General features: G+C 44.8%; 1 protein-coding gene across 3 annotated transcripts in view; it reads right to left on the bottom strand.

Annotated features, from left to right (window-relative positions):
• Positions 1-903: 903 nt before the first annotated feature.
• The window catches only part of ankrd13a (ankyrin repeat domain 13A), a 46011-nt gene continuing 25094 nt past the window's right edge, over positions 904-21820 (bottom strand). For 2 of the 3 annotated variants that reach the window (XM_085961341.1, XM_085961343.1), the window contains exons 7-15: positions 19017-19083; positions 18423-18504; positions 16743-16807; positions 15809-15939; positions 13781-13938; positions 12681-12815; positions 11022-11188; positions 4589-4656; positions 904-2283 (exon numbers count right to left, since the gene is read on the bottom strand). In XM_085961341.1, coding sequence (XP_085817467.1) covers positions 2094-2283; positions 4589-4656; positions 11022-11188; positions 12681-12815; positions 13781-13938; positions 15809-15939; positions 16743-16807; positions 18423-18504; positions 19017-19083 — 1063 coding nt within the window. In that variant the 3' untranslated portion in view covers positions 904-2093. Of the gene's footprint in view, positions 2284-2309; positions 3076-4588; positions 4657-11021; positions 11189-12680; positions 12816-13780; positions 13939-15808; positions 15940-16742; positions 16808-18422; positions 18505-19016; positions 19084-21820 lie in introns of those variants that run through there. The other variant, XM_085961342.1, reaches the window with a different exon arrangement.

Raw genomic sequence — 21820 nt, 5'->3', positions numbered from 1 at the left:
TATCACCATCAAAGCCAGGAGACCAACTCTGGTTCAACGTGGAGTGTAGAAGGGCATACAATAAGAACATAAGAAATAGGAGCAGGAGTAGGCCAATCGGCCCCTCGAGCCTGCTCCGCCATTCAATAAGATCATGGCTGATCTGATCCTAACTGCCAATCCACCATCCCAGAACCATCTCCTGAATCTAACAGAATTAGACACACTAAATAGGAGCAGGATCAGGCTACACGGCCCCTGGGCCCGCTCCGCTACCCACAGGGCCATGACCGATCCGAACCTAGACTCATATCCAAATTCCTGCCCGCTCCCCATAACCTTTAATTCCCTTTACTTCTAGGAAACTGTCTATTACCAGCACCAAGCATACCTTAAAATGAGCTATGATCTACAAGATGCAGTGCAATAAGTCACCAATGTTAATTCAATGGCATCGCCCTCCCCTGCAACCTCTACCATCAGGAACAAGAGCAACAATGTTGTGGGAGGACCTCCAAGTCACGCGCCATCCTGACGGACATATATTGGCATTCCCTCAATGTGACTAGGTCAGAATCCTGCAATTCACTACCTAACACCATTGTGGGAGTATCACTACCAGAAGGACTGCAGCGGTTCAAGGGAAAGGTCCACCACCACCTTCTATGGGCAACTAGAGATAGAACAATAAATTCAGTCTTGTATATATTCTGGAGTTTTTGGTTGATTGCCTTTGTGGATCAGTGAGTATTTATGTGTAACTTTCCACCAGGAAATTAAAATCACAGAAATATCAGTGAAGGAGGTAGTCATTTGAATGAGGTAGAGTCTGACCATGGAGATTGTATATGGTCTTAAGAAGCGAACTACTTGTTTTTATGTTAAAGCAGCCAACAATTCATTAAAAAATTCACTGAACTAAGGCAGGTTTCTTTTTTTTACTAATATTATTACATAATTCAGAAAAGGGTAAAAGCACACTACTGCAAAACTACAATCAGTGTACAGTTTCATTTCAAAGTGTAAGTTAAACATTTTCATGAAGTTATCGGAAATGATTAGCATAGCTTTTCTTTCCCCCCCTCCCCTTTATAAATGAAGAAAAAAATAATTTCACATTACACCAGAATCAGTGCTATGTACGGGACCATGGGAGTGTAGGGCATTCACTTCTGCAAAACCAGAACCGGACAAGATCAAATGCTACATCGTAAACAGAGCTCTAGGGATTACCCAACAAAATCCTCCTCACTGGGTTTTTTGAGCCCATCGCAATATCTTGCTAGTACAGATATGAAAGGTCCTAGAGTTGATACTCAGCGGGGTTGTTAGCTTATTGCAACTGGGGGTGGGGGGAGGGGGAAGGGGGAACAATCAGCCAGGATTCCTGCTCCTGATCACTATCCAGCAACCCCTATTGGAAAGTATGCAAGTGCAGAGATTGGGTTAGCACAGGATGAGATTGGCAATCTTCCCCCTCCCCTCCCCATGATCAAATCGTCTGCCAACACTATCTTCTCAAGCAGCTAGGGATGGGCAATAAATGCAGTGATGCCCGATGCAGGGTTCAAGTTTAATGCAGCCTATATGCAATTCAGTATATGGTCATAAGTGCAAGTATTTGCGTCTGCACGTCTGATTGGAAATGTCAACACGTGTATGTGTATTTTGTTGAAAGCTGTATGTTGTCTGCCTGCTGTTTGTTCCTGCACTGAAATGAACTCAATCTGGCTGTTTCCAACAGCAATGCAATGTCTTCTACAGCTCGCCAAGGTGAGCTCAGCAACAGGACCATGTCAGTAGGCACATTGTATTTCTGCTCTGCAAACAAGGCATAGATGATACTGTGGCTTCTAAGACAAACTATGACTGTGGGTGTGGGGGCGCTAATTCCTAGGGCTGCTGAATGTTATATTCCCATCAGCACACTGCATCCGGGGAGGAAAGAACTGTCAATACAATCTGCTGGTCAGGCGCAGATTGTTCAGTCACATTTCAAAAATATGGAAAAAAAATATATATATACTTTTTTTCAAGAAAACAGTCTGATTAATTTCATGGTAACTAATTAATAAAGTGCTGTGCACCCGTTTCAATTGGCCCACAAGGAGCCTTCACTTCTCCTGGAGAGAGTGCTCCAATATCCGCTTCAGTGTTGCCTCCTCTTCTTTATCTCTTTCCTCTTGCTCCTTAAGCTCTTTGGCAGAAAGCTCCATGGCAACTTGCAACTCGGTGTTGTAGCTGGAGTGCCTGTCTGTGGAGTGAGAGCCATGGGAACCCGCCGTAATGCTTTCATTGATCGCCCTAGAAAAGTTGAATCCACAGGAAGGTGATGGGAACACTTCAGGACTATTTCAGCGGAATAGTTCAATTAAAAGAGCATTTTTTCCCCCTAGATCTGTTGGTAAATGTAACTGATCAGAAAGATCCCAATTTCAATCCACAGCCTCAGTTGAGCTCAGCAGGGTAGTAGCAGTGGTGCTACAAAAGGCTGCAGTGCCCCTGCATTGGAGAGGAAGGACGCAACAAAATCACCAGTGTTCCCAGTCTTGATCACTATCCAGTAACTACATCCACGCGGACACCAAGCATGAACGGGATTCACCCCCTTCCCCAGTTAACTAGCTTATCAGTACTAACTGTCTGGGCCCAAACCTGAAGAAGGGCTGCTTGTCTATCGAACCGTCCCCCAGCATAAGCCAGCACCTTCAGGACAGGAGGAGATAAAAAGCTTTTTGCCCGGTTATACAGTATTCGCCTCAGCTTACACCCTTCCCACCTCAACTATCCTCGTCTGCAAATATGTAATGGCACAGCTCGTAGGACATCAGTGCTGTTCTGCACACAGATGTATTTCAGGAACAAACCACAACCCCAAATGCAGAAACGCAAGATTTCTTTCCTCCCTCAGCCTGGAGACCCAGATGAGGTTGTTAAAGCTTTCTATCCCCCACTTCACTTTCAAAGAAGTCCACATGCTACTTAAGCTCTTTGGCAGAAAGCTCCATGGCAACTTGCAACTCGGTGTTGTAGCTGGAGTGCCTGTCTGTGGAGTGAGAGCCATGGGAACCCGCTGTAAAGCTTTCATTGATCGCCCTGGAAAAGTTGAATCCACAGGAAGGTGAAGGATATCAGACAGCATTTTGATCTCAGCCAACCTGCGTCTAGTACTTTATGTCCCTTTACCTTAGTATCATAGAAACTTACAGCACAGAAGGAGGCCAGTCAGCCCGTCGTGCCTATGCTGCCTCTTTGAAAGAACAGTCGTGCTTAGTCCCAACCCTTCTGCTTTTGTCCCTAAATTCCTCATCCTCAAGCATCTGTCCAACTCCCTTTTAAAATTATTTATGGAATCACCTCCCACCACCTTTTCAGGTAGGGCGTCCCAGATCCCAACAACTTTGACTGAAAAGAGTTCTCCTTATCTCCCCTCTAGATCTTTTGCCAATGATTTTAAATCCATGACCTCTGGTTATTGACCCACTCACCTGAGGCAATAGAGAAAAACTATCAAAACCCTTCATCATCTTGAATGCTGTCTATGAAAGTGAAAGCCATTGAAAATCTCCTGAGAAGTTCAATTTCTTAGGTGCCTCTAATGCAGGACTACTGTCATTGCTAGCCTGCACTGACCTTCCCCTGACATCAGGAGTTAGCAGTTTCTTATCCTGAACCAACACCTGTTGAATCAACTCCACCTTTGTAAATGGAGTGATTCAACAGCAAAGGGAAATATGAAAAACATCACCTCCCTCGAAGGTGTCTTTGTTGTGCGCGGCCTGTTTATTTCAACGCGCGGTCCCTTTAAGTTTCTGCGCATGCGCGGTATTTCAAATGGAAAAGCTTAGAGCGGCCTGCGCGGTACCTTGCAGATTACTGCACGGCCGTGCACGCGCACAGCTTAGAGGGAACATTGCCCTTGCAGTTAGCAAACCTCCCGATTGCAGTATAACTCAATGTGGACCTGTCACTCAAATTCAGCTGCTATAGAGCCTCTCACTAGCAGAGCACTTCTGGGGTTTGAGGTGGGGGAAATGAGAAAGAAATGGAAAATAAGTTACTGCTCATCAGACCCCTTTGTAGAAGTAAACATCTCCCCATCCTGGTTAACTACAACAACCTGCATTTATATAGTGCCTTTAACATAGTGAAAATAGCCCAAGATACTTCACAGGAGCATTATCAGACAAAATTTGACAACGAGCCACATGAGGAGATATTAGAATGAGATCTTCGCAAACATCAACCAAGGAAATCCTGTGAACCAGACTCCCTACTCCCTGGAGGATGGAGAGAGAAAAATCAACTGTCCTAATAAAGATTAAAATAACCGGTTTAATAATGATATAAAATCGGATGGCACAGTATTCAGGAATACCAATATGCTGTGTCCTGACCTGGTGGCAATCTTTAACCCCTGTCTCTGTGCAAATTCCTGACTTTATCTCCGGTACTTCTCCACAGGGAAGGGGAGAAAACCCTCGCTCACTTCCTGCTCTTTGCCCATTTCAGTACCAGCCAAGAATGGGGAACAAAATAGAGAGAACATTCCTTTTTTTTCTTTTTTAAAAAAAAGGAAAGAAATTTTTGAAAAGTAATATTCCCTTACCTTTCACTATCTTGGTCCAAGTTCTGTTCTGACTGTAAAGTCTTGCTGGGAGGTGTCTCCCTTGCACCCTAAAACACAAAACCACAAAGTGTCACCTTTAATTGCTCCAAACTGCACACAGTTATTTACATTTATCTTGTGAATTTTGTCAGGATTTCAGTGCTGCAGAATGGAAGACTTTGTCACATCTTATGGGACAATTATACTGCAGATTTTGCATTGAAGTGTTCGCTTGGCTCAGTTGGTAACATCCCATCCGAGTCAGAAGGCTGTGGGTTAAAGTCCAACTACAGACTTTTACATATAATCTAGGCCGCGACTTCAGTGCAGTATTTGAGATCATTGTTAAACTGAGTCCTATCCATCTGTTCAGGTGGATGCAAGAGATCCCCTGGCGGTACTGAAATGAAGAGCAGGGAGTTCACACGGTGGCCTGGCCAGCATTCTTCCTTCAATCAGCACCACCACCAAAACAGATTATCTGCTCATTCATTCATTTGTCGTTCATTGGACTTTCCTGTGGGCAAATTGGCTGCTGCATTTGTCTAACTGTGAATGCACTTCAAAGGCAATCCATTGGTTCTAAAGCTCTTAAGATATCCTAAGGACATGAAAGGCAATACAGGTAGACTACCCTTTATCCGGACTTCCGAAAACCGAAACCCTCTAAAAACCGAAGGTTTTTTCGTTCAGCGTAAGTCGTGCGTACGAACGAAAAAACCTTCGGTTTTTAGAGGGTTCCGGTTTCGGAAGTTCGGATAAAGGGTAAGTCGTGCGCACGACCCCCCGCCGACCCCCCCCGCCCCGACAACCGCCGACCCCCCCGGCCCCGACAACCGCCGACCCCCCCGCGGACCCCGCCGGCCCCGACAACCGCCGACCCCGCCAGCCCCGACAACTGCCGACCCGACCCCGCCAGCCCCGACAACCGCCGACCCCCCCGCGGACCCCGCCGGCCCCGACCCCGACTGACTTACGCTGAGCGTCAGCGTAAGTCGTGCGCACGACCCCCCCGCGGACCCCCCCCCGCGGACCCCCGCCGACCCACCTTCCGAAATCCGAAATTCTCCTTTATCCGAAACTCGGCTGGTCCCGAGGTTTTCGGATAAAGGATAGTCTACCTGTACTATACATGAATGCAGCAGACTTCGAATTTTGGCAAACGGTGCAAGACTTTTTGCAAGAAGGTAGTTTTAAACGGCTTGGGTTTCATGTCAACTGCAGTGTAAGTGGAACTGGTCTGAAGCCACCTTTTAAAGTATACAAAAGGGCAGAGCTATGGGCCAGGTTTGATGCCCAGTGAATCTTTGGAATTCTCTACCCCAGAAGCCTGTGGATGCTCATTCATTGAGTATATTCAAGACAGAGATCAATAGATTTTTGGATATTAAGGGAACCGAGGAATATGGGGATAGTGCTGAAAGGTTGAGTTGAGGTAGATGATCTGCCAGGATCTTACTGAATGGCAGAGCAGGCCCGAAGGGCCTACTTCTGCTCCTATTTCTTGTGTTGTTATGATGCCTGGTGTGGTGTATGTGCCTTTAAGAGCCCCCTGTGTACTGTAATGCCGGTAATGGCCACTCGGGCTATATAAGCCTGTATATTGTCTTGTATTTGTTAGTTCACCTCCAGACTTTGTTCAGTAAACACCTGTGAAACCAACTCCTGCCTTCCGTGTCTCTATTAACACACGGATACAACAGTGGCGGCGAATTGGAAACTGACTTACCTGCAATTCGGCAGCACCTCAAGGAGATCGATTCCTCAGACGAAAGTCGAAGAAAAGCAAGAAAGAAAAAAAAAAACTGTGGTTTCACCAGCTAGCCGAGCTGGTGGCAGGTACTGCAATAATCCTTCCTGGGCGGCGGGCTGGGGCTCCATCGGCTGGCTCTGCAGCGGGGCCGAGCAGCGAAGGCGGAGGCAAACAGAGACAGAGGGGGGGAGCACTCGGGAGACGGTCGGCGCTGCAAAGCAGGTCGGCGTTCGGACCAAGCAGAGGGAGGGAAAAGTCCCAGAGAGTCCGGCGGGAACGAGTCTCCACCTGTAAATAAAAACCGCGGAAAACAGCGTTGTCAGCAGCAGCAGCAGCGGCGGGAAAGCGCGGGAAGTGCCATTTTTTTTCTGCAGGGAAGAAAGGAAACCGCGGGAGGCGCCATTTTTTTTCCAGGATGCCTAAGGCTGGCAATATTAATGCTTTCGATAACGATATAGAGGATTGGACCACATATGTGGAAAGAGTAGAGGTATATTGCACAGCAAATGGAATAGAAAATGATAAAAAGGCATCAGTACTTCTAAATCTAATGGGCGCAAAGACATACGGGCTGTTACGAAACTTAATCACTCCAGCCAAACCAAAGGACAAGAATTTTAAGGAGATTGTTGATACCCTACAGGAGCACTTAAACCCAACACCGCTGCTGATAGCGGAACGATTCAAATTCTTCAAGAGGAATCAGCACAAGAATGAAAGTAACGCTGATTACCTCACCGAATTAAGGAAGCTATCAAAGCACTGCCAATTCGGGGCAGGACTGGCAGATTCTCTTCGAGACAAATTCGTCTGCGGTCTCCTAATTGAAGGAACACAGAAAAGGCTACTTTCTGAGAAAGATTTGACACTGGACAAGGCTTTCAGTATGGCTGTATCATACGAAGCAGCCGCAACAGGAGCTGCAGAGATACAGCAAAAGACACAGGACTTCGGCACCCAAGAAATGACACAGGGTTTCGAGAGATGTTATCGCTGCGGCAGATCCACCTATGACCAGAGGGACTGCTGGTTCAAGGACAAAGCATGCAGGCAATGCGGAAAGATTGGACACATTGCACGTGTATGCCGATCTGGACACAAAAAATCCACGGCCAGGAAAAAAATCAAGGAAAAATACAGAAAGGTACAAATGATGACGGACAGTAGCTCCGAAGACCAGAAGAGCGATAGCAACTCCGGAAACAAGAGACTAAGCTGTCTCAAATTACATAATGTAATTGCCAAAGAAGATTACCAGACCATTTGGGTTACCCTCACGATAGCGGGGTCCCCAGTTAAAATGGAGCTAGATACAGGATCAGCTCTGACCGTCATAAGTCGACGGGATTACGAGCGGCTATTTCCGCATATACCTTTGAAAGACACATCCATTGTCTTGAAGACATATACGGGGCAGAAAGTATACCCCAAAGGGAAAATAAGGGTGCCTGTTGTATACAACGGCAAGGAAATACAGAAGTTGTATTTATATGTTCTGCAAGATGGTGGTCCACCGCTGTTGGGACGTGAATGGATCAGGAAGGTACGTTTAGACTGGCACTCCATTCAGGCACTGACGGTGACCAGTAAGAAAAAAAATGATGACGTCATACCTGAACGATTAAAAGACATCTTGGCCAACGCCAAGGAAGTGTTTCAACAGAAACTAGGAACCTTGAAAGGCATCACCGCCTCAATAAAAGTGGAAGATGCGGCAATTCCCAAGTTTTTTAAGGCAAGGCCGGTGCCATACGCAATTCGTCCAGCAGTCGAGGCAGAGCTGGAGAATTTGGAAAAGTCAGGCGTATTATCCAAGATAGATTGGAGCGAGTGGGCAACACCCATCGTCCCGGTCATGAAAAAAACGTTGAATAATGATAAATCTGAAGAACAGAGAAAAATTCGCATCTGTGGGGACTTCAAGGTGACTGTAAACCCGGTCCTTCACACGGTACAGTATCCTCTTCCGAGGATAGAAGATATTTTCGCCTCACTATCCGGAGGGAAACGTTTCACCAAAATTGACTTGGCACAGGCATATCTACAGATGGAGGTTGAAGAGGCCTCTAAAAAGTATCTCACGATAAATACACACAAAGGCCTGTACCAGTACAATCGACTGGTTTTCGGAGTAGCATCAGGTCCAGCTATCTGGCAAAGAGCTATGGAGCAAGTCCTCCAAGGGATTCCGGGGACTCAATGCTACCTAGACGACATCCTTGTAACAGGAGAAAACGACAACGAGCACCGTGCCAATTTGGAGCAGGTGCTCACTAGGCTGAGAGAACGGGGCCTACGAGCAAATCGCCCCAAGTGCGAATTTTTCCAGAAACAAATATCATATTGTGGCCACATAATTAACGAGGAAGGGTTGCATAAGTCACCTGAAAAAATTGAAGCAGTCATAAAAGCCCCGGCACCTGAAAATGTCTCACAATTAAGGTCGTTCCTGGGATTGATAAATTACTATCATAAATTTTTACCGAACTTGTCAACTCTTCTGCACCCCCTTAACGAACTGCTACAAACGGGAGTAATTTGGAAATGGAGCGAAGGCTGTAAACGTGCCTTCCATAAATGCAAAGGCTTGATCACGTCCAAGGAAGTTTTGGCTCATTACAACCCATCACTGCCAATCAGACTGGCGTGCGATGCATCCCCTTACGGCGTAGGAGCGGTATTATCGCATAGATTCCCTGATGGCTCGGAGCGGCCGATAGCTTTTGCGTCACGCTCATTGAAGTCAGCTGAGCGTAACTATGCCCAGATCGACAGGGAAGCACTCAGCCTGGTATGGGGAGTGAAGAAATTCAACCATTACCTACACGGACAAAAATTTACCTTGTTGACTGACCATCAACCCCTCGTCTCCATATTCAACCCTAAAAAGGGTGTTCCCATTATGACAGCGCAAAGGCTACAGAGGTGGTCCCTTTTCCTAGGGGCACACCAATATGACATAGAATACAAAGGATCAAAACAGCATGGGAATGCTGACGGTTTATCGCGCCTACCGTTGCCAACGGTAGAAGAGGCACCTACAGTAGACCCAGTGGAGACGTTCCACTCAACCATAGTGGAATGTCTACCAGTAACAAATTCTGCCATTGAAAAGGAAACGAGAAATGACCCGACTCTCACGAGTCTACGATTTAACGGTGAAGGGATGGCCAGCACATGGCGAACCACTGTTGCCAGCATTCTCGCAAAGAAGAGAACAGCTGTCAGTGTGCCGAGGAACCACCACCACCACGGAAAAAACCATCACAGTATTAAGGACCATATTTGCCAGGAATGGGCTGCCTGAACAGATCTGTTCTGATAATGGACCGCAATTTGTGTCTGAAGAATTCAGGAAGTTCTTAAAAAACAATGGGGTTAAGCACTACACGTCCGCCCCATACCATCCCGCCACCAATGGATTGGCTGAAAGGTTTGTCCAGACCTTCAAGAAGGCCATAAAGGCCATGGGTAATGAAGACATAAAACTTCAGCATAAGGTAGATAACTTCTTGTTTGCATACAGGAATGCAACACATGTGGTTACAAACCAAACTCCCGCCATGATGTTCTTCAATAGAAGCCTGAGATGCCGGCTGGATTTGATCAAGCCAAACATCAGAAGGGACGTGGAGAACCGGCAATTTCAAGGCATGAATGAAAGGCCAACTAGAACCTTCCAGATAGGTCAACAAGTTTTGGCCCGGGACTACCGTACCGAGAAATGGCAGCCTGGAACTATTTGCACACGACTAGGACCGCTGATGTATACCGTGGACATGGGAGAAAGCATAATAAGGCGCCATGCTGACCAGATCATAGAGTCATCCGAAAAGGCACAACCTACACCACAACTCTATACGCCTAATGATGAAGTAGAGATACCCATAGTATCTACCTCCGATCCGGTGATACTGGAACCAGATGAACCCGACACTGGCATTCAAGCCGAATCAGCCTTGCCAAAAGAACCTACTACACCACCAGAAACTACTACACCACCGAGGCGTTATCCGGACCGAGTCAGGAAGCCTCCAGAGAGACTGACTTATAATTGATTAAGTGCAGCAAATGTGTAGATTATTGTTCTTGTAACATGTTAATTAATGATTACTTAAAATATTATGTACTGGTTGTCTAAAAGGGGAGGAATTGTGGTGTATGTGCCTTTAAGAACCCCCTGTGTACTGTAATGCCGGTAATGGCCACTCGGGCTATATAAGCCTGTATATTGTCTTGTATCTGTTAGTTCACCTCCAGACTTTGTTCAGTAAACACCTGTGAAACCAACTCCTGCCTTCCGTGTCTCTATTAACACACGGATACAACACCTGGCCTATGGTGATCTCAGGCCAGATACAGTTGGATTCCCTGCACTGATTCAAGGAGATGATAAAAAAAATCCAGGGCCTCACTCCTGATTGTTCTGCAGGATCCTTACTGGAAATTGTTGTGTGTGCGGACATCAGTTGAGGACAGAATTAGGCTCAGCTCTGATGGATTCCACAGTTGCAAAGCTGTCTAGCCTTACATACAAAGAGCTGATACTTGGGTGACTGCTATGATTTACCCTAGCAAGAGTCAACATCTTCAGGAGTGCAGGGAAGAAAATTGGGGGAAAAGAAAGGCAGTGTCCCATTACGTGTCAAGCCACAATTTCCTGCTCGATTTCACACTCACTTCACTGCCATCAGGATGGGAATCCAGCAGGCTCTGCTGGATCGCAAACTGGATCAGCTGATCATTCTCATCTCCATCAGCTCCAAGGACCATGTTCCTTCTGCTGCCGCGGATGTGATAATTTTTTGGTATGGCGAAAACAGATGGGTCCACTTCAAACGCAGAGTCTGGAGACAGTAGAAAAATAGTACAGATTAACTCCACAAGCTGCAACTTGGCACATTAAGTGTACAGGGTAAACATTCTATAGGCAACATTGCCAAATACACTAACAATGACACAGTACTCCTGCAACAGGTTGAGAATTTCATACTAATGGAGGCAGGGCCTACCCATGTTGTTCATCAGCAGTGAAAGTGCTCTATAACTTTACAGATAGTTTTGTAAAAATAGAGACATGTTTGCCTACACTTACTGAGTGTAAAACTGTTCTAGATAGATTACACTTTATGAAGCCGTTTTACCTTTGCTGAGCAGTATGACTAAATTGGTTGCAGTAGTATGAAACTAACTCTCTCCCTACCTGTAATGTTTTCAGCAGTCTCTATCCATTTCTAGTGGGATTTGGCCTGCAGCACAAAGCGTCTGTACCTAGAATAGCACTTAAACAATCTCAGAGGCAGGCCACCACAACTAGCATCTGGGAATGTATCATCACACTGGGCAGTAGGGGGTGCTCTTACCTTGCTACATCTGACCTGGGAATGCTCGAGGCAGACACAGAGTCCCCGAAATGGAATATGTTCCATTCTCCAGCATCACCATCCCTCACCTTGAGCACAAGATTCACCAAAATACTGGATCTGCAGAGGTGGCACGAGAGCACAAGAAAGAGAAAGAAAGGGAATGATAAAAAAAAATGCAAAAGAGAGGAGGAGAGCAAGAGACAGAGGAGTGAGAGGGAGAAAGGAGCAAGAGAGAAGAGCGAGAAAGAGGAAAGACAAAGAGGACAGACAAATGACAAGAGAGCAAGTGCCCAAGAAAGACAAAGAGGGAGCCTGAACGTGAGAGAATGCAAGGAAGAAATTGAGAGTGAAAAGAAGAATAGGGCATGACAGATGAAGAAACAGAGAGCTAGTGCGCAAGAGGGAGAGAAAGAGAGAGACACACAGCCATACACAGAGCAAGAGGAAACAACAGGAAGACACACACACAGAGCAAGGAAAGAAAACAAAGTAGCAGCTCCCTCCATTACATGTCTGAAATCCCAGTGATGAGCCTTTCCTAGCCCACGATTTTTAACTGCAGTTAAATGCCAGGAATCAGAGGGAGTTTCACCATCAGCACTCTCGAGTACTACTACCACCACCAGTAAAAGTCCAACTCCCTCAGTATAATCTTCCCAGAAAACAGTTAGTCTTCCTTCTATGCAAATTTTTCAGAGAACGACGGAATTCTTCCCCGCCATGGACTTTCCTTCTTCCTACTTCATTTTTTAAACGCTAACTCTAACTGCACAGGCAGGTTTAACTGTCAGTACAAAGTGCTTTGCATGGAATTAATTTCCCACATCAGGTTAATGTTTGTGATGGTCTTTGGGGGGGGAATGCAAATTTTCACAAGCCCCAAGTGAAAAGGAATTTCAAATCACCTAAAACATTATACATCAGAGTCAGATTGGGAACTTTTAACGCAGGGCAATGTACGCAGTATACGAACCTCCATTAGACGCCGACACTGCTAAGTTGCTCTGTGATCCCTGCTGTGCTTGTGGCGTTGCTGCCTTGAGAGTGCTGCACGCATTCACGTTTCCAAATGTAATTCGTGCGTTCAGTACGTAGAAGAGTGGGATTTCTGGGACAGATGAAGGTAGGATAATTTTGAATAAACAATTTAAAACCAAACAGCAACACTACCTTGCTGATGGGTAAGCCGGGGTGCCTCAGCTGAGGCCGAACTGTTCAACGTCCTTTTATACACACTCAACGTTACCAATATCAACTCAAACTTTGATGGCCCGGCAAACAACTGTAGGAACTTAGTAACTGTACACATACACCCAGAAAGAAAGAAAGAACTTGCATTTATATAGCGCCTTTCATGGTCACAAGTCACCCCAAAGTGTTTATGGCCAATTAGTTACTTTTTGAAGCGTAGTCAGTGTTGTAATGTAGGAAATGCAGCAGCCAATTTGCACACAGCAAGGTCCCACAAATAACAATGAAATAAATGACCAGGTCATGTGGTTTTAGGTTAGTTGAGGGATAAATGTTGGCCAGGATACCGGGAGAACTCCCCTGCTCTTCATCAAATAGTGCATTGGGATCTTTTACGTCCAGCTGAGAGGGCATACGGGGCCTCGGTTCAACGTCTCATCTGAAGGACGGAGCCGCCGACAGTGCGGCGCTCCCTCAGCACCGCACTGGAGTGTCAGCCCAGATTATGCGCTCAGGTCTCTGGAGTGGGACTTGAACGTACGACCTTCTGCCTCAGAGGAGAGAGTGCCACCACTGAGCCAAGGCCGACAGCCAGTTTCCTCTCTCTCGCCCCTCACCAATATTTTCTCCACCTTTCTATGACGGTGCTGACTCTTGGCGAGATACAGCTCCACAGTTGCCGCAGCTTCCATTGCCTCACCCAGGTGGGCGGTGATTTATGTCTGAGCCTGTACAGCGAGCGCTTGAATCTCATTTGACCGTGGAAGGCAAATCTGATCCTGTCCTCACCAGATGTCGACACACACGTACATCCCAGCAGAGGTTACTGGGCAGCAACGACAAAAAAAAAAAATAGTAATTCAAATGTAGTGCGACTTTTACCTATTTTGACAGGAAATCCTGGCGGCAATTGCAATGTGATGAAGTCCCTGAGTTTTGCAAAGTGCGCGCTGCTCCTCGCCATAAGATCGATGATCGGAATCACCTGCTCCACGAAGGACAGTGGGTAATCCTCGCAGAGCCACAGTGTTGCTTTAAATCTGCTTCGACATAGGGGAGAAATAAAATGCACTGAACAGTGTGGAAAGCCCTGGATCTCACCCAAATGAATAGGCTTATATAGTGCCGTTTACGTAGGAAAACGTCCCAGGAGCGCAATTAGACAAAGGTTAAAACCAAGCCAAAGAAAGAGATAATGGGAGGAGTGAGTAAAAGCTTGGTCAAACAGGTAGGTCTTAAAAGGAGGGGGAGGAGGTAGAAAGGCAAAGACAGTCAAGCAAAGGAATTCCAGAGCTCAGGACCTAGATGGCTGAAGGCATGGCCACCAATGACAAGGCAAAGGGAGTGGCGGATGCACAAGAGGTGCAGAAGGATTGTAGAGTTCTTGGAGGGTTGTAGGGCTGGAGGAGGTTACAGAGATAGGGAGGGGCGAGGCTATGGAGGGATTTGAACACAAGGGTGAGAATTTTAAATGTGAGACGTTGGCAGACTGGGGAGCCAATGTAGGTCAGCGAGCACTGTGGATGCCAGGGCTTGGTGTGGGTTCGGATACGGGCAGCAGAGTTTTGGATGAGCTTAGGTTTATAGAGGGTGGAAGATGGGAAGCCAGTCCAGGAGAGCATTGGAATAGTTGAATCTGGAGGTAGCCAAAGCATGGATGAAGGATTCAGCATCGGATGAGCTGAGGCGGGGGCAGAGACCGGCAATGTTACGGAGGTGGAAGTAGGTTGTCTTTGTGATGGAGAGGATACGGGGTCGGAAGCTCAGCTCAGGGTCAAATAGGACTCCAAGTTTGCAAACAGTCTGGTTCAGCTGGAGATAGTGGCCAGGAAGGAGGATGGAATTGGTGGTGAAGGAACTAGTTTTCTAGACGGATAGAAGTGCCCCATATCCAGTCTCGCAAGAAGAATTTCAATCCAGTGTGCAGCAGCAGGTAGGACTTGGGAGTGGCAGTGAGGGGTGAATAAGGGAAGATTGGAGAAAGAGCAACAGGAGGAGGATCTCTGAACAGTTTACGTTCATATATATATTTTTTGAAGCTATCTGGATGTATCAATCTACTCTTCCCACAAGCAGTGTACTGAGACCATGAATTGAACTTGGGGCTCACTCAGTCTTTATGGGAGAACTAGACCTGCACAAATTTTCTACAGCAGTCTTGACAGAGCAGGAATTGCAAGAGCAGATATTCCTGAAAAGGAGTCGACATGAAAAGGAGAAAATAAAACCAAAAAAAAGGAAAGTTCAAGGGGAAAAAGAACACCACACTGTGTGATAACAGCACGACTGGTCAGTGACTTTCAAATCAGGGTCAGTAATTTTCCCTGTGTCTGGCCTGGGTCCTGGACCAGTAACTCAGAAAAATGCATAGAATAGACAGCCTTCGGTCAGGAGTAGGGCCTCCCCCACCCCCCAGGTAATTAAAGAGGCTTCACTAGAAAGAGTTTGGCAAACTGCTCTTTTAAAATGGGGGGGGGGGGGGGGGGGGAAGGAAGAGGCGACCATGGGCCAATTCGTCCTAATGTTAGATGAAGGTGACAAGCTGATGTGTTTCAACATCATTTACATGGTCATGTCTTGCGTTTGTAAGCTACACTCCTTTAAAGCAGGTGTCCATTCCTTCCCCATTGACAAATTTATTTTTCTTCACTCTTCAACCCCCTCACCTGTCCCATTCCCCAACTCCCTGACCCCTGTCAACTTGACTATTTAACCAGGTGAGGGAGGTTGTCGTGCCCTCTCATTTTCACCCTCATCTCCAGCCTTCAATTAGCAGCTCTCCTAATAGCCAGACTAAAACATTATGGGCATGAACTGGGTGATCTACCACTCTGCAGTGGCAGCAGACCATCTTGCAACTGCTCAATACGTTTTGCTCCAATATTGCATGGCTATTGCCAAGGATCCTACTTGCGTAATTTGATGCAGAGCTCCATGGGTCGACCAATGTCCCGGTCTCCAAGGTCAAACTCTGGGTCAAAATATTCTTCCGGCGTGATGGATGTGGGGTTGTTAATAGTTGCGGTTTCTGTGACGAGGTGCTACAAATAACAAAAAAGACAGCATGTAAGGCAGTGTCTCACAAGCAAACATTAAAACACATCAGCTACCGCAACAAGGTATGCATGTGCAAACCAGAAGATAGGACTATATCTGGATACTTTTACCCTGAATTTAGATTGGTCATGCAATCAAAATAGTGGAATCACCATTCAACAGGGTATTTTATGTGCCCATGCTGGGGAGTCTAGAACTAGGGGTCGTAGTCTTAGGATAAGGGGTCGGCCATTTAGGACTGAGATGAGGAGAAATTTCTTCACTCAAGAGGGTTGTGAATCTTTGGAATTCTCTACCCCAGAGGGCTGTGGATGCTCAGTCGTTGAGTATATTCAAGACAGAGGTCGATAGATTTTTGGGCACTAAGGGAATCAAGTGATATGGGGGGAGGGCGGGAAAGCGTTGATGTAGAAGTTCAGCCATGATCTTATTGAATGGCGGATCAGGCTCGAGGGGCCGATTCCTGCTCCTATTTTTTATGTTCTTATATGATGATCAGGAGAATGGAGGCAATGCACTCAAAGATTTTACAGAGAATTATGCTTCTCATGAGGAATTTCCGAATTCTATTATCCATCTAGTGTGGGCTCAAAAACATGCCCGTCAGTTGTCTAATGACCAATTAGTGATTATCCTCCTTCGGCCAGAGGATGGGGATGGGGGGAGGGGGGGCGTGGGGAAGGAGAAGGTAAACAGCATCTCTTCGGTGTCACGTTGGTTCCTAGATATCTGGAAATGGAAAATAAAAACACGGGAGCCTGCCCAGAAATGTTTCTCTGCAACTTACTCCATTCTGTGGGCTGATGTGTTCCTCCACTTTTCCCAGCAGAGATTCAAGTGGATTTTTATCATCTGTAAAATAAATGAAGAAACAGTAAAATTAGAAAAATTGAGCTGTGATTTGGAGGATTTAAATTGAAGAAAAGCTGCTCAGTGCTCAGATTGATCATCTCGAGTTGGGATTTAAGGCACATGTTTGGAGTTAAGTAGCGAGAGCGTCACTCTATATGCAAGATAGTTTTCTAGATCAGTATGTTGAGGAACCAACTAGGGAACAGGATATTTTAGATCTAGTATTGTGCAACGAGAAAGGGTTAATTAATAACCTTGTAGTAAAGGGGCCTTTAGGGAAGAGTGACCATAATATGGTAGAATTTTATATTGAGTTTGAAAGTGACTTAGTTAAATCCGAAACTAGGGTCTTAAATCTAAACAAAGCCAACTACTGTACATAGGTATGAGGGGCAAGTTGGCCAAGGTAGATTGGGAAACTACATTAAAAGGTATGACGGTAGACAAGCAATGGCTAGCATTTAAAGAATTAATACATAGTTTAAAACAAATATACATTTCTTTAAGGCACAAAAAGGTGGCAGATGGAGTATAATGTGGGGAAATATGAGGTTATTCACTTTGGCAGGAAGAATAGAAAAACAGAATATTTTTTAAATGGTGAGAAACTTTCAATGTTGGTGTTGAGAGAGATTTGGGGGTCCTCGTGCAAGAAACACAGAAAGCTAGCATGCAGGTATGGCAAGCAATAAGGAAGGCCAGTGGCTTATTGGCCTTTATTGCAAGAGGGTTGGAGTATAAGAGTAAGGAAGTCTTGTTACAATTGAACAGGGCCTTGGTGAGACCACACCTGGAGTACTGAGCACAGTTTTGGTCTCCATATCTAAAAGGAAGGATACACTTGCCTTGGAGGCGGTGCAACAAAGGTTCACTAGATTGATTACTGGGATGAGAGGGCTGTCCTATGATGAGAGATTGTGTAGAATGGGCCTATACTCTCTGGAGTTTAGAAGAATGAGAGGTGATCTCATTGAAACATACAAGATTCTGAAGGGGATTGACAGGGTAGATGCTGAGAGGTTGTTTCCCCTGGCTGGAGTGTTTAGAACTAGGGGCATAGTCTCAGGATAAGGGGTAGGCCATTTAAGACCAAGATGAGGAGAAATTTCTTCACTCAGAGGATTGTGAATCTTTGGAATTTGGCTGTGAATGCTGAGTCTTTGAGTATATTCAAGGCTGAGATAGATAGATTTTTGGACTCTAGGGGAATCCAGGGATATGGAGATCGGGCGGGAAAGTGGAGTTGATGTCGATGATCAGCCATGATCTCATTGAATGGCGGAGCAGGCTCGTGGGGCAGTATGGCCTACTCCTGCTCCTAATTCTTATGTTGTTCTGTAGCCTGTGTTGTACAACTGCAAACATGCCGAGTCATGATATCATCTCATGGTCTAGGAATCAAGCAGTTCACAATGCATAGCGTGAAGCCAGAGCAAATTAACTTTTACCCAAATTCTCTGACCTTCCTCAGGAGATTAAATAAGATGTTGGTGGGGGGGGAGGAAAGAAAAATATGTGCGTGCAAAGTACACATGGTCAAAGAAGCAGGCTACATGGGCGAAATGGTCTTCTCTAATTTCACACTTCATGTTTCTATGTCAGTTCTTTTATGCACCTTTATATTTGGCCTTGTCATCATCAGTCAGGTGTTCTGTTCTGCTCCTGGTCACCACATTAACATCGTTCACAGTGAAAACCTAAAAAAAACATTGAACTAAGCGTTAATTTTACCCCCAATTTTCTCCTTTTATCTCCTGGAGACAGAGATTCACAATGTGAAAGCCTTTTAATATTTCACTGAAATGGTTATTCCGCATATAGAAGTTTAAACCATAACTATTAACAGTCTATCTGACTGTGGAGCACAGCACTGTAGGTGAATGCTTATCCACTACCACTCAGTCCCCTTAAACTCTGTACTAATTTTCCTTCTCTTTTCCCCTGCCCATCCCAAAAACAATTATGTAACTAGAAGATATGGATTTCTTCTGGATTTCGATCACCCATTTCATTTTCTCTCTTTCTCCTGGTGTCCCTGGGACAGGAACTATACCCCTACTATGAAGTGATCGCCTCTCTCAGAGAGCTGCTAGGAGCTGAATGGGCATAGCCCAGGATGCATCCCTCAAGAGTTTTCGTCTGTGTGTTTGGGACAGGGATACAGAAAACAGTGAAATAAGTATCAGCGAAACCTCCTGTTTTACTGTACCTTGGCTTCATACTCTTGAACAACATCAGTCTTGTCTGTCCGCCAGCCCCAGAATCCACACTTATTCCTGCAGGACAAGCAGAGAGTTAAGTACTTCGCACTTCTCTTACACCTCTTAATACCATGACTCTTCCTCCCATTCATCTCGGTGAGGTACAACCATCAACACAACACATGTGGCTTTAGATTATTGGCACAACTCGATCACTGATCAGGTTTTTAAATAAAAAAACTATTTGCGAGATCTTTAAAGAATGAATGTCACCATTACTATCCATATTATTCACACCCCCTAGGAGCTGGGTCAAGACTCCTTTAAATTCATTTTTTTTCTTAACCCCAAGAGACTTGCATCCTATCTGCCCAGCTTCTTGCTTTACTCCAAACGATGAAAGGACAGCATTATAAATCCTGACCCCAACAGCATACATATTGATTCCAAACTCCAAAGATACAATTCCACCAGCTCTTCCTCCTCCTTAATGTGTTGGAATCAAGACTCATCCAAGCTTCTGCTAGTTCAGGGTAGCCAACCTCACAAAGCTCAAGAGCTGGAAAAATAAATCATGTACAGATAAAGAGCCACAAATTTAAAGTACGCTCACTGATATTTTCGCTGTAACTACACATATATCCACAGATAGAATAGTCTATCTTCTGACTAGTCTATATGGACTCATTACTGTTTAAAATGTAAAACTATGGTAAGCAACAGTTTCAACTGTTAAGAACATTTAGAGTTTCACCTCTGAATGACACTCCCCTTTCAAATGAGCTATGACTGAAACAAGAGGAACATTTTGCAATTTTCAATTTCAGTGAAATTAAAACACTGATAACGTGGCAATTCCACTTGCCAAACCTCCCCCTTGTTCCGATCCAATTAGTCAAGAGAATGAAAACAGATTGGAAACTCTTTTTTTTTTTAAAGCAACTATAATTTCTCCAAAAGACAAACCAAATGTATGTTTTAGCTAATCTTGCTGTAGTCCAGCCTATTCCAATCTCTTTTCCTCCCCAATCAAAAAAAAACAGCATTTTTCAAACAAGGATATTCTTTCAACTAATCGAGCCATGAAGCTTCTCAACCTGAAGACTGCATGTGATTTCTAAAAATAAGAACTTCTACATCTACCCCATTTTGCAGAGCCATTCTTAATCGAGTTAGCATTTCAGCATGACACAAGTTAAATACTTGTCTTATGTCACACAGATTTATAACTCTGTGATATTTGAGAGAACGAGAGCGTGAGGGAAGTGAGGGAGAGAGAACGACAGAGAGGGACCACGCAAAGAAATCAGTGGAAAAGCACATCAGTTGATCTCTATGGACACAGATTGCAGAGCCTTTGATGTTCTTGATCACAACCTCAAAAGCAGATCTAATTCAAACCTCATGACTGAACATGAAAAAGTTCAAAAACCTGCACACTTGATACATCATTTAAAAAAAAACCTGATTATCCATTCCCCCCTAAAATATCAACTTAAAAGAACCATTTTGCAGAGATTACCTTGCTACAAGCAGTTCATGCAATCTTACTGAAATACAGGAGATATTAGCAAGAGAAACTTTACTTTTAAATCTTTTTAATCCAATTATTGACATTCAAGGGGTGAATTTCCTTTAAAAAAAAATTAAAAGTCAGAAGGATGAAACTTTTGTTAACTGCCTTCATAACTATGTTGAGAAATTGTAGAAGATGTCACTATTTCTTATTACACATTAAGCATGACAACGTTCTGTGTCTACCGTGCATTTGTCACACTCACAAAGTGTTCAAAAGAGAGCAGTCATTTCATTTCATGCTGCTTTCATTTGAAGTAGAATCAAGTCTATAAGCACCTCCAAATCTGCAAACTTCTTTCACCAAAAAAAGATTAATCTTTAACTGACCTCCGGATTCCCTCCGTCAAGATTTAGGCGACACTGGGAATGCCCATCCCTAGTGGCAAGTACTTTGTGTCCCAAAGGGGAAAAGCTATGTTGACCATAGGTCATTCTTAACAGCAGAATAGATTGTGCATTACATGATATAGCAGTCCTGTCGTTATCATACAACTTACTATGAGCAATACCATGGAAGATTCCTTAGTAGCTAATAGACAGTCTACTCTTAATTTAAAGCTGCTTAATTCAAAGAATGATCTGCACTAAGTTATCACTTTGCTTAATATAAATGACTGGATGATTCCTTTTTTTTTTAAAGTGCAAAAAAGGCTGAATTATCAGGGGTATTATAACAGATTCAAATTATATTGGCTAGCCGTCTCAAAATGGAAGGCTTGTTTTGTTGTGGCCAATCATGTCCTGTATTATTCAGCACATCTCACACCAGAACTGAGTTTATGGGCAGGGTATCTAAACAAAGCATTCATAACAGTAACACTTCAGCCACACAAGCTCACACTGCTCACACAAGTGGTTGGTCACTCATAGAATCATAGAAATTTACAGCACAGAAGGAGGCCATTTGGCCCATCTTGTCTGTGCCAGCCAACAAAGAGCAATCCACCCTAATCCCACTTTCCAGCACTTGGTCTGTAGCCTTGTAGGTTACGGCACTTCAAGTGCATATCCAAGTACTTTTTAAACGTGATGAGGGTTTCTGCCTCTACCACCCTTTCAGGCAGTGAGTTCCAGACCCCCACCACCCTATGGGTGAAAGAATTTCTCCTCAAATCCCCTCTAAACTTCCGACCAATTACTTTAAATCTATGCCCCCTGGTTATTGACCCTTCTGCTAAGGGAAATAGGTCCTTCCTATTCACTCTATCTCGGTCCCTCATAATTTTATACACCT

This window comes from Somniosus microcephalus, chromosome 19 (genome assembly GCF_052327205.1).
Source record: "Somniosus microcephalus isolate GS21.2 chromosome 19, FLI_Smic_1.0, whole genome shotgun sequence".
NCBI lineage: Eukaryota > Metazoa > Chordata > Chondrichthyes > Squaliformes > Somniosidae > Somniosus > Somniosus microcephalus.
The sequence above is the reverse complement of the archived record's forward strand: the minus strand, read 5'-3'. Positions and strand labels throughout refer to the sequence as shown.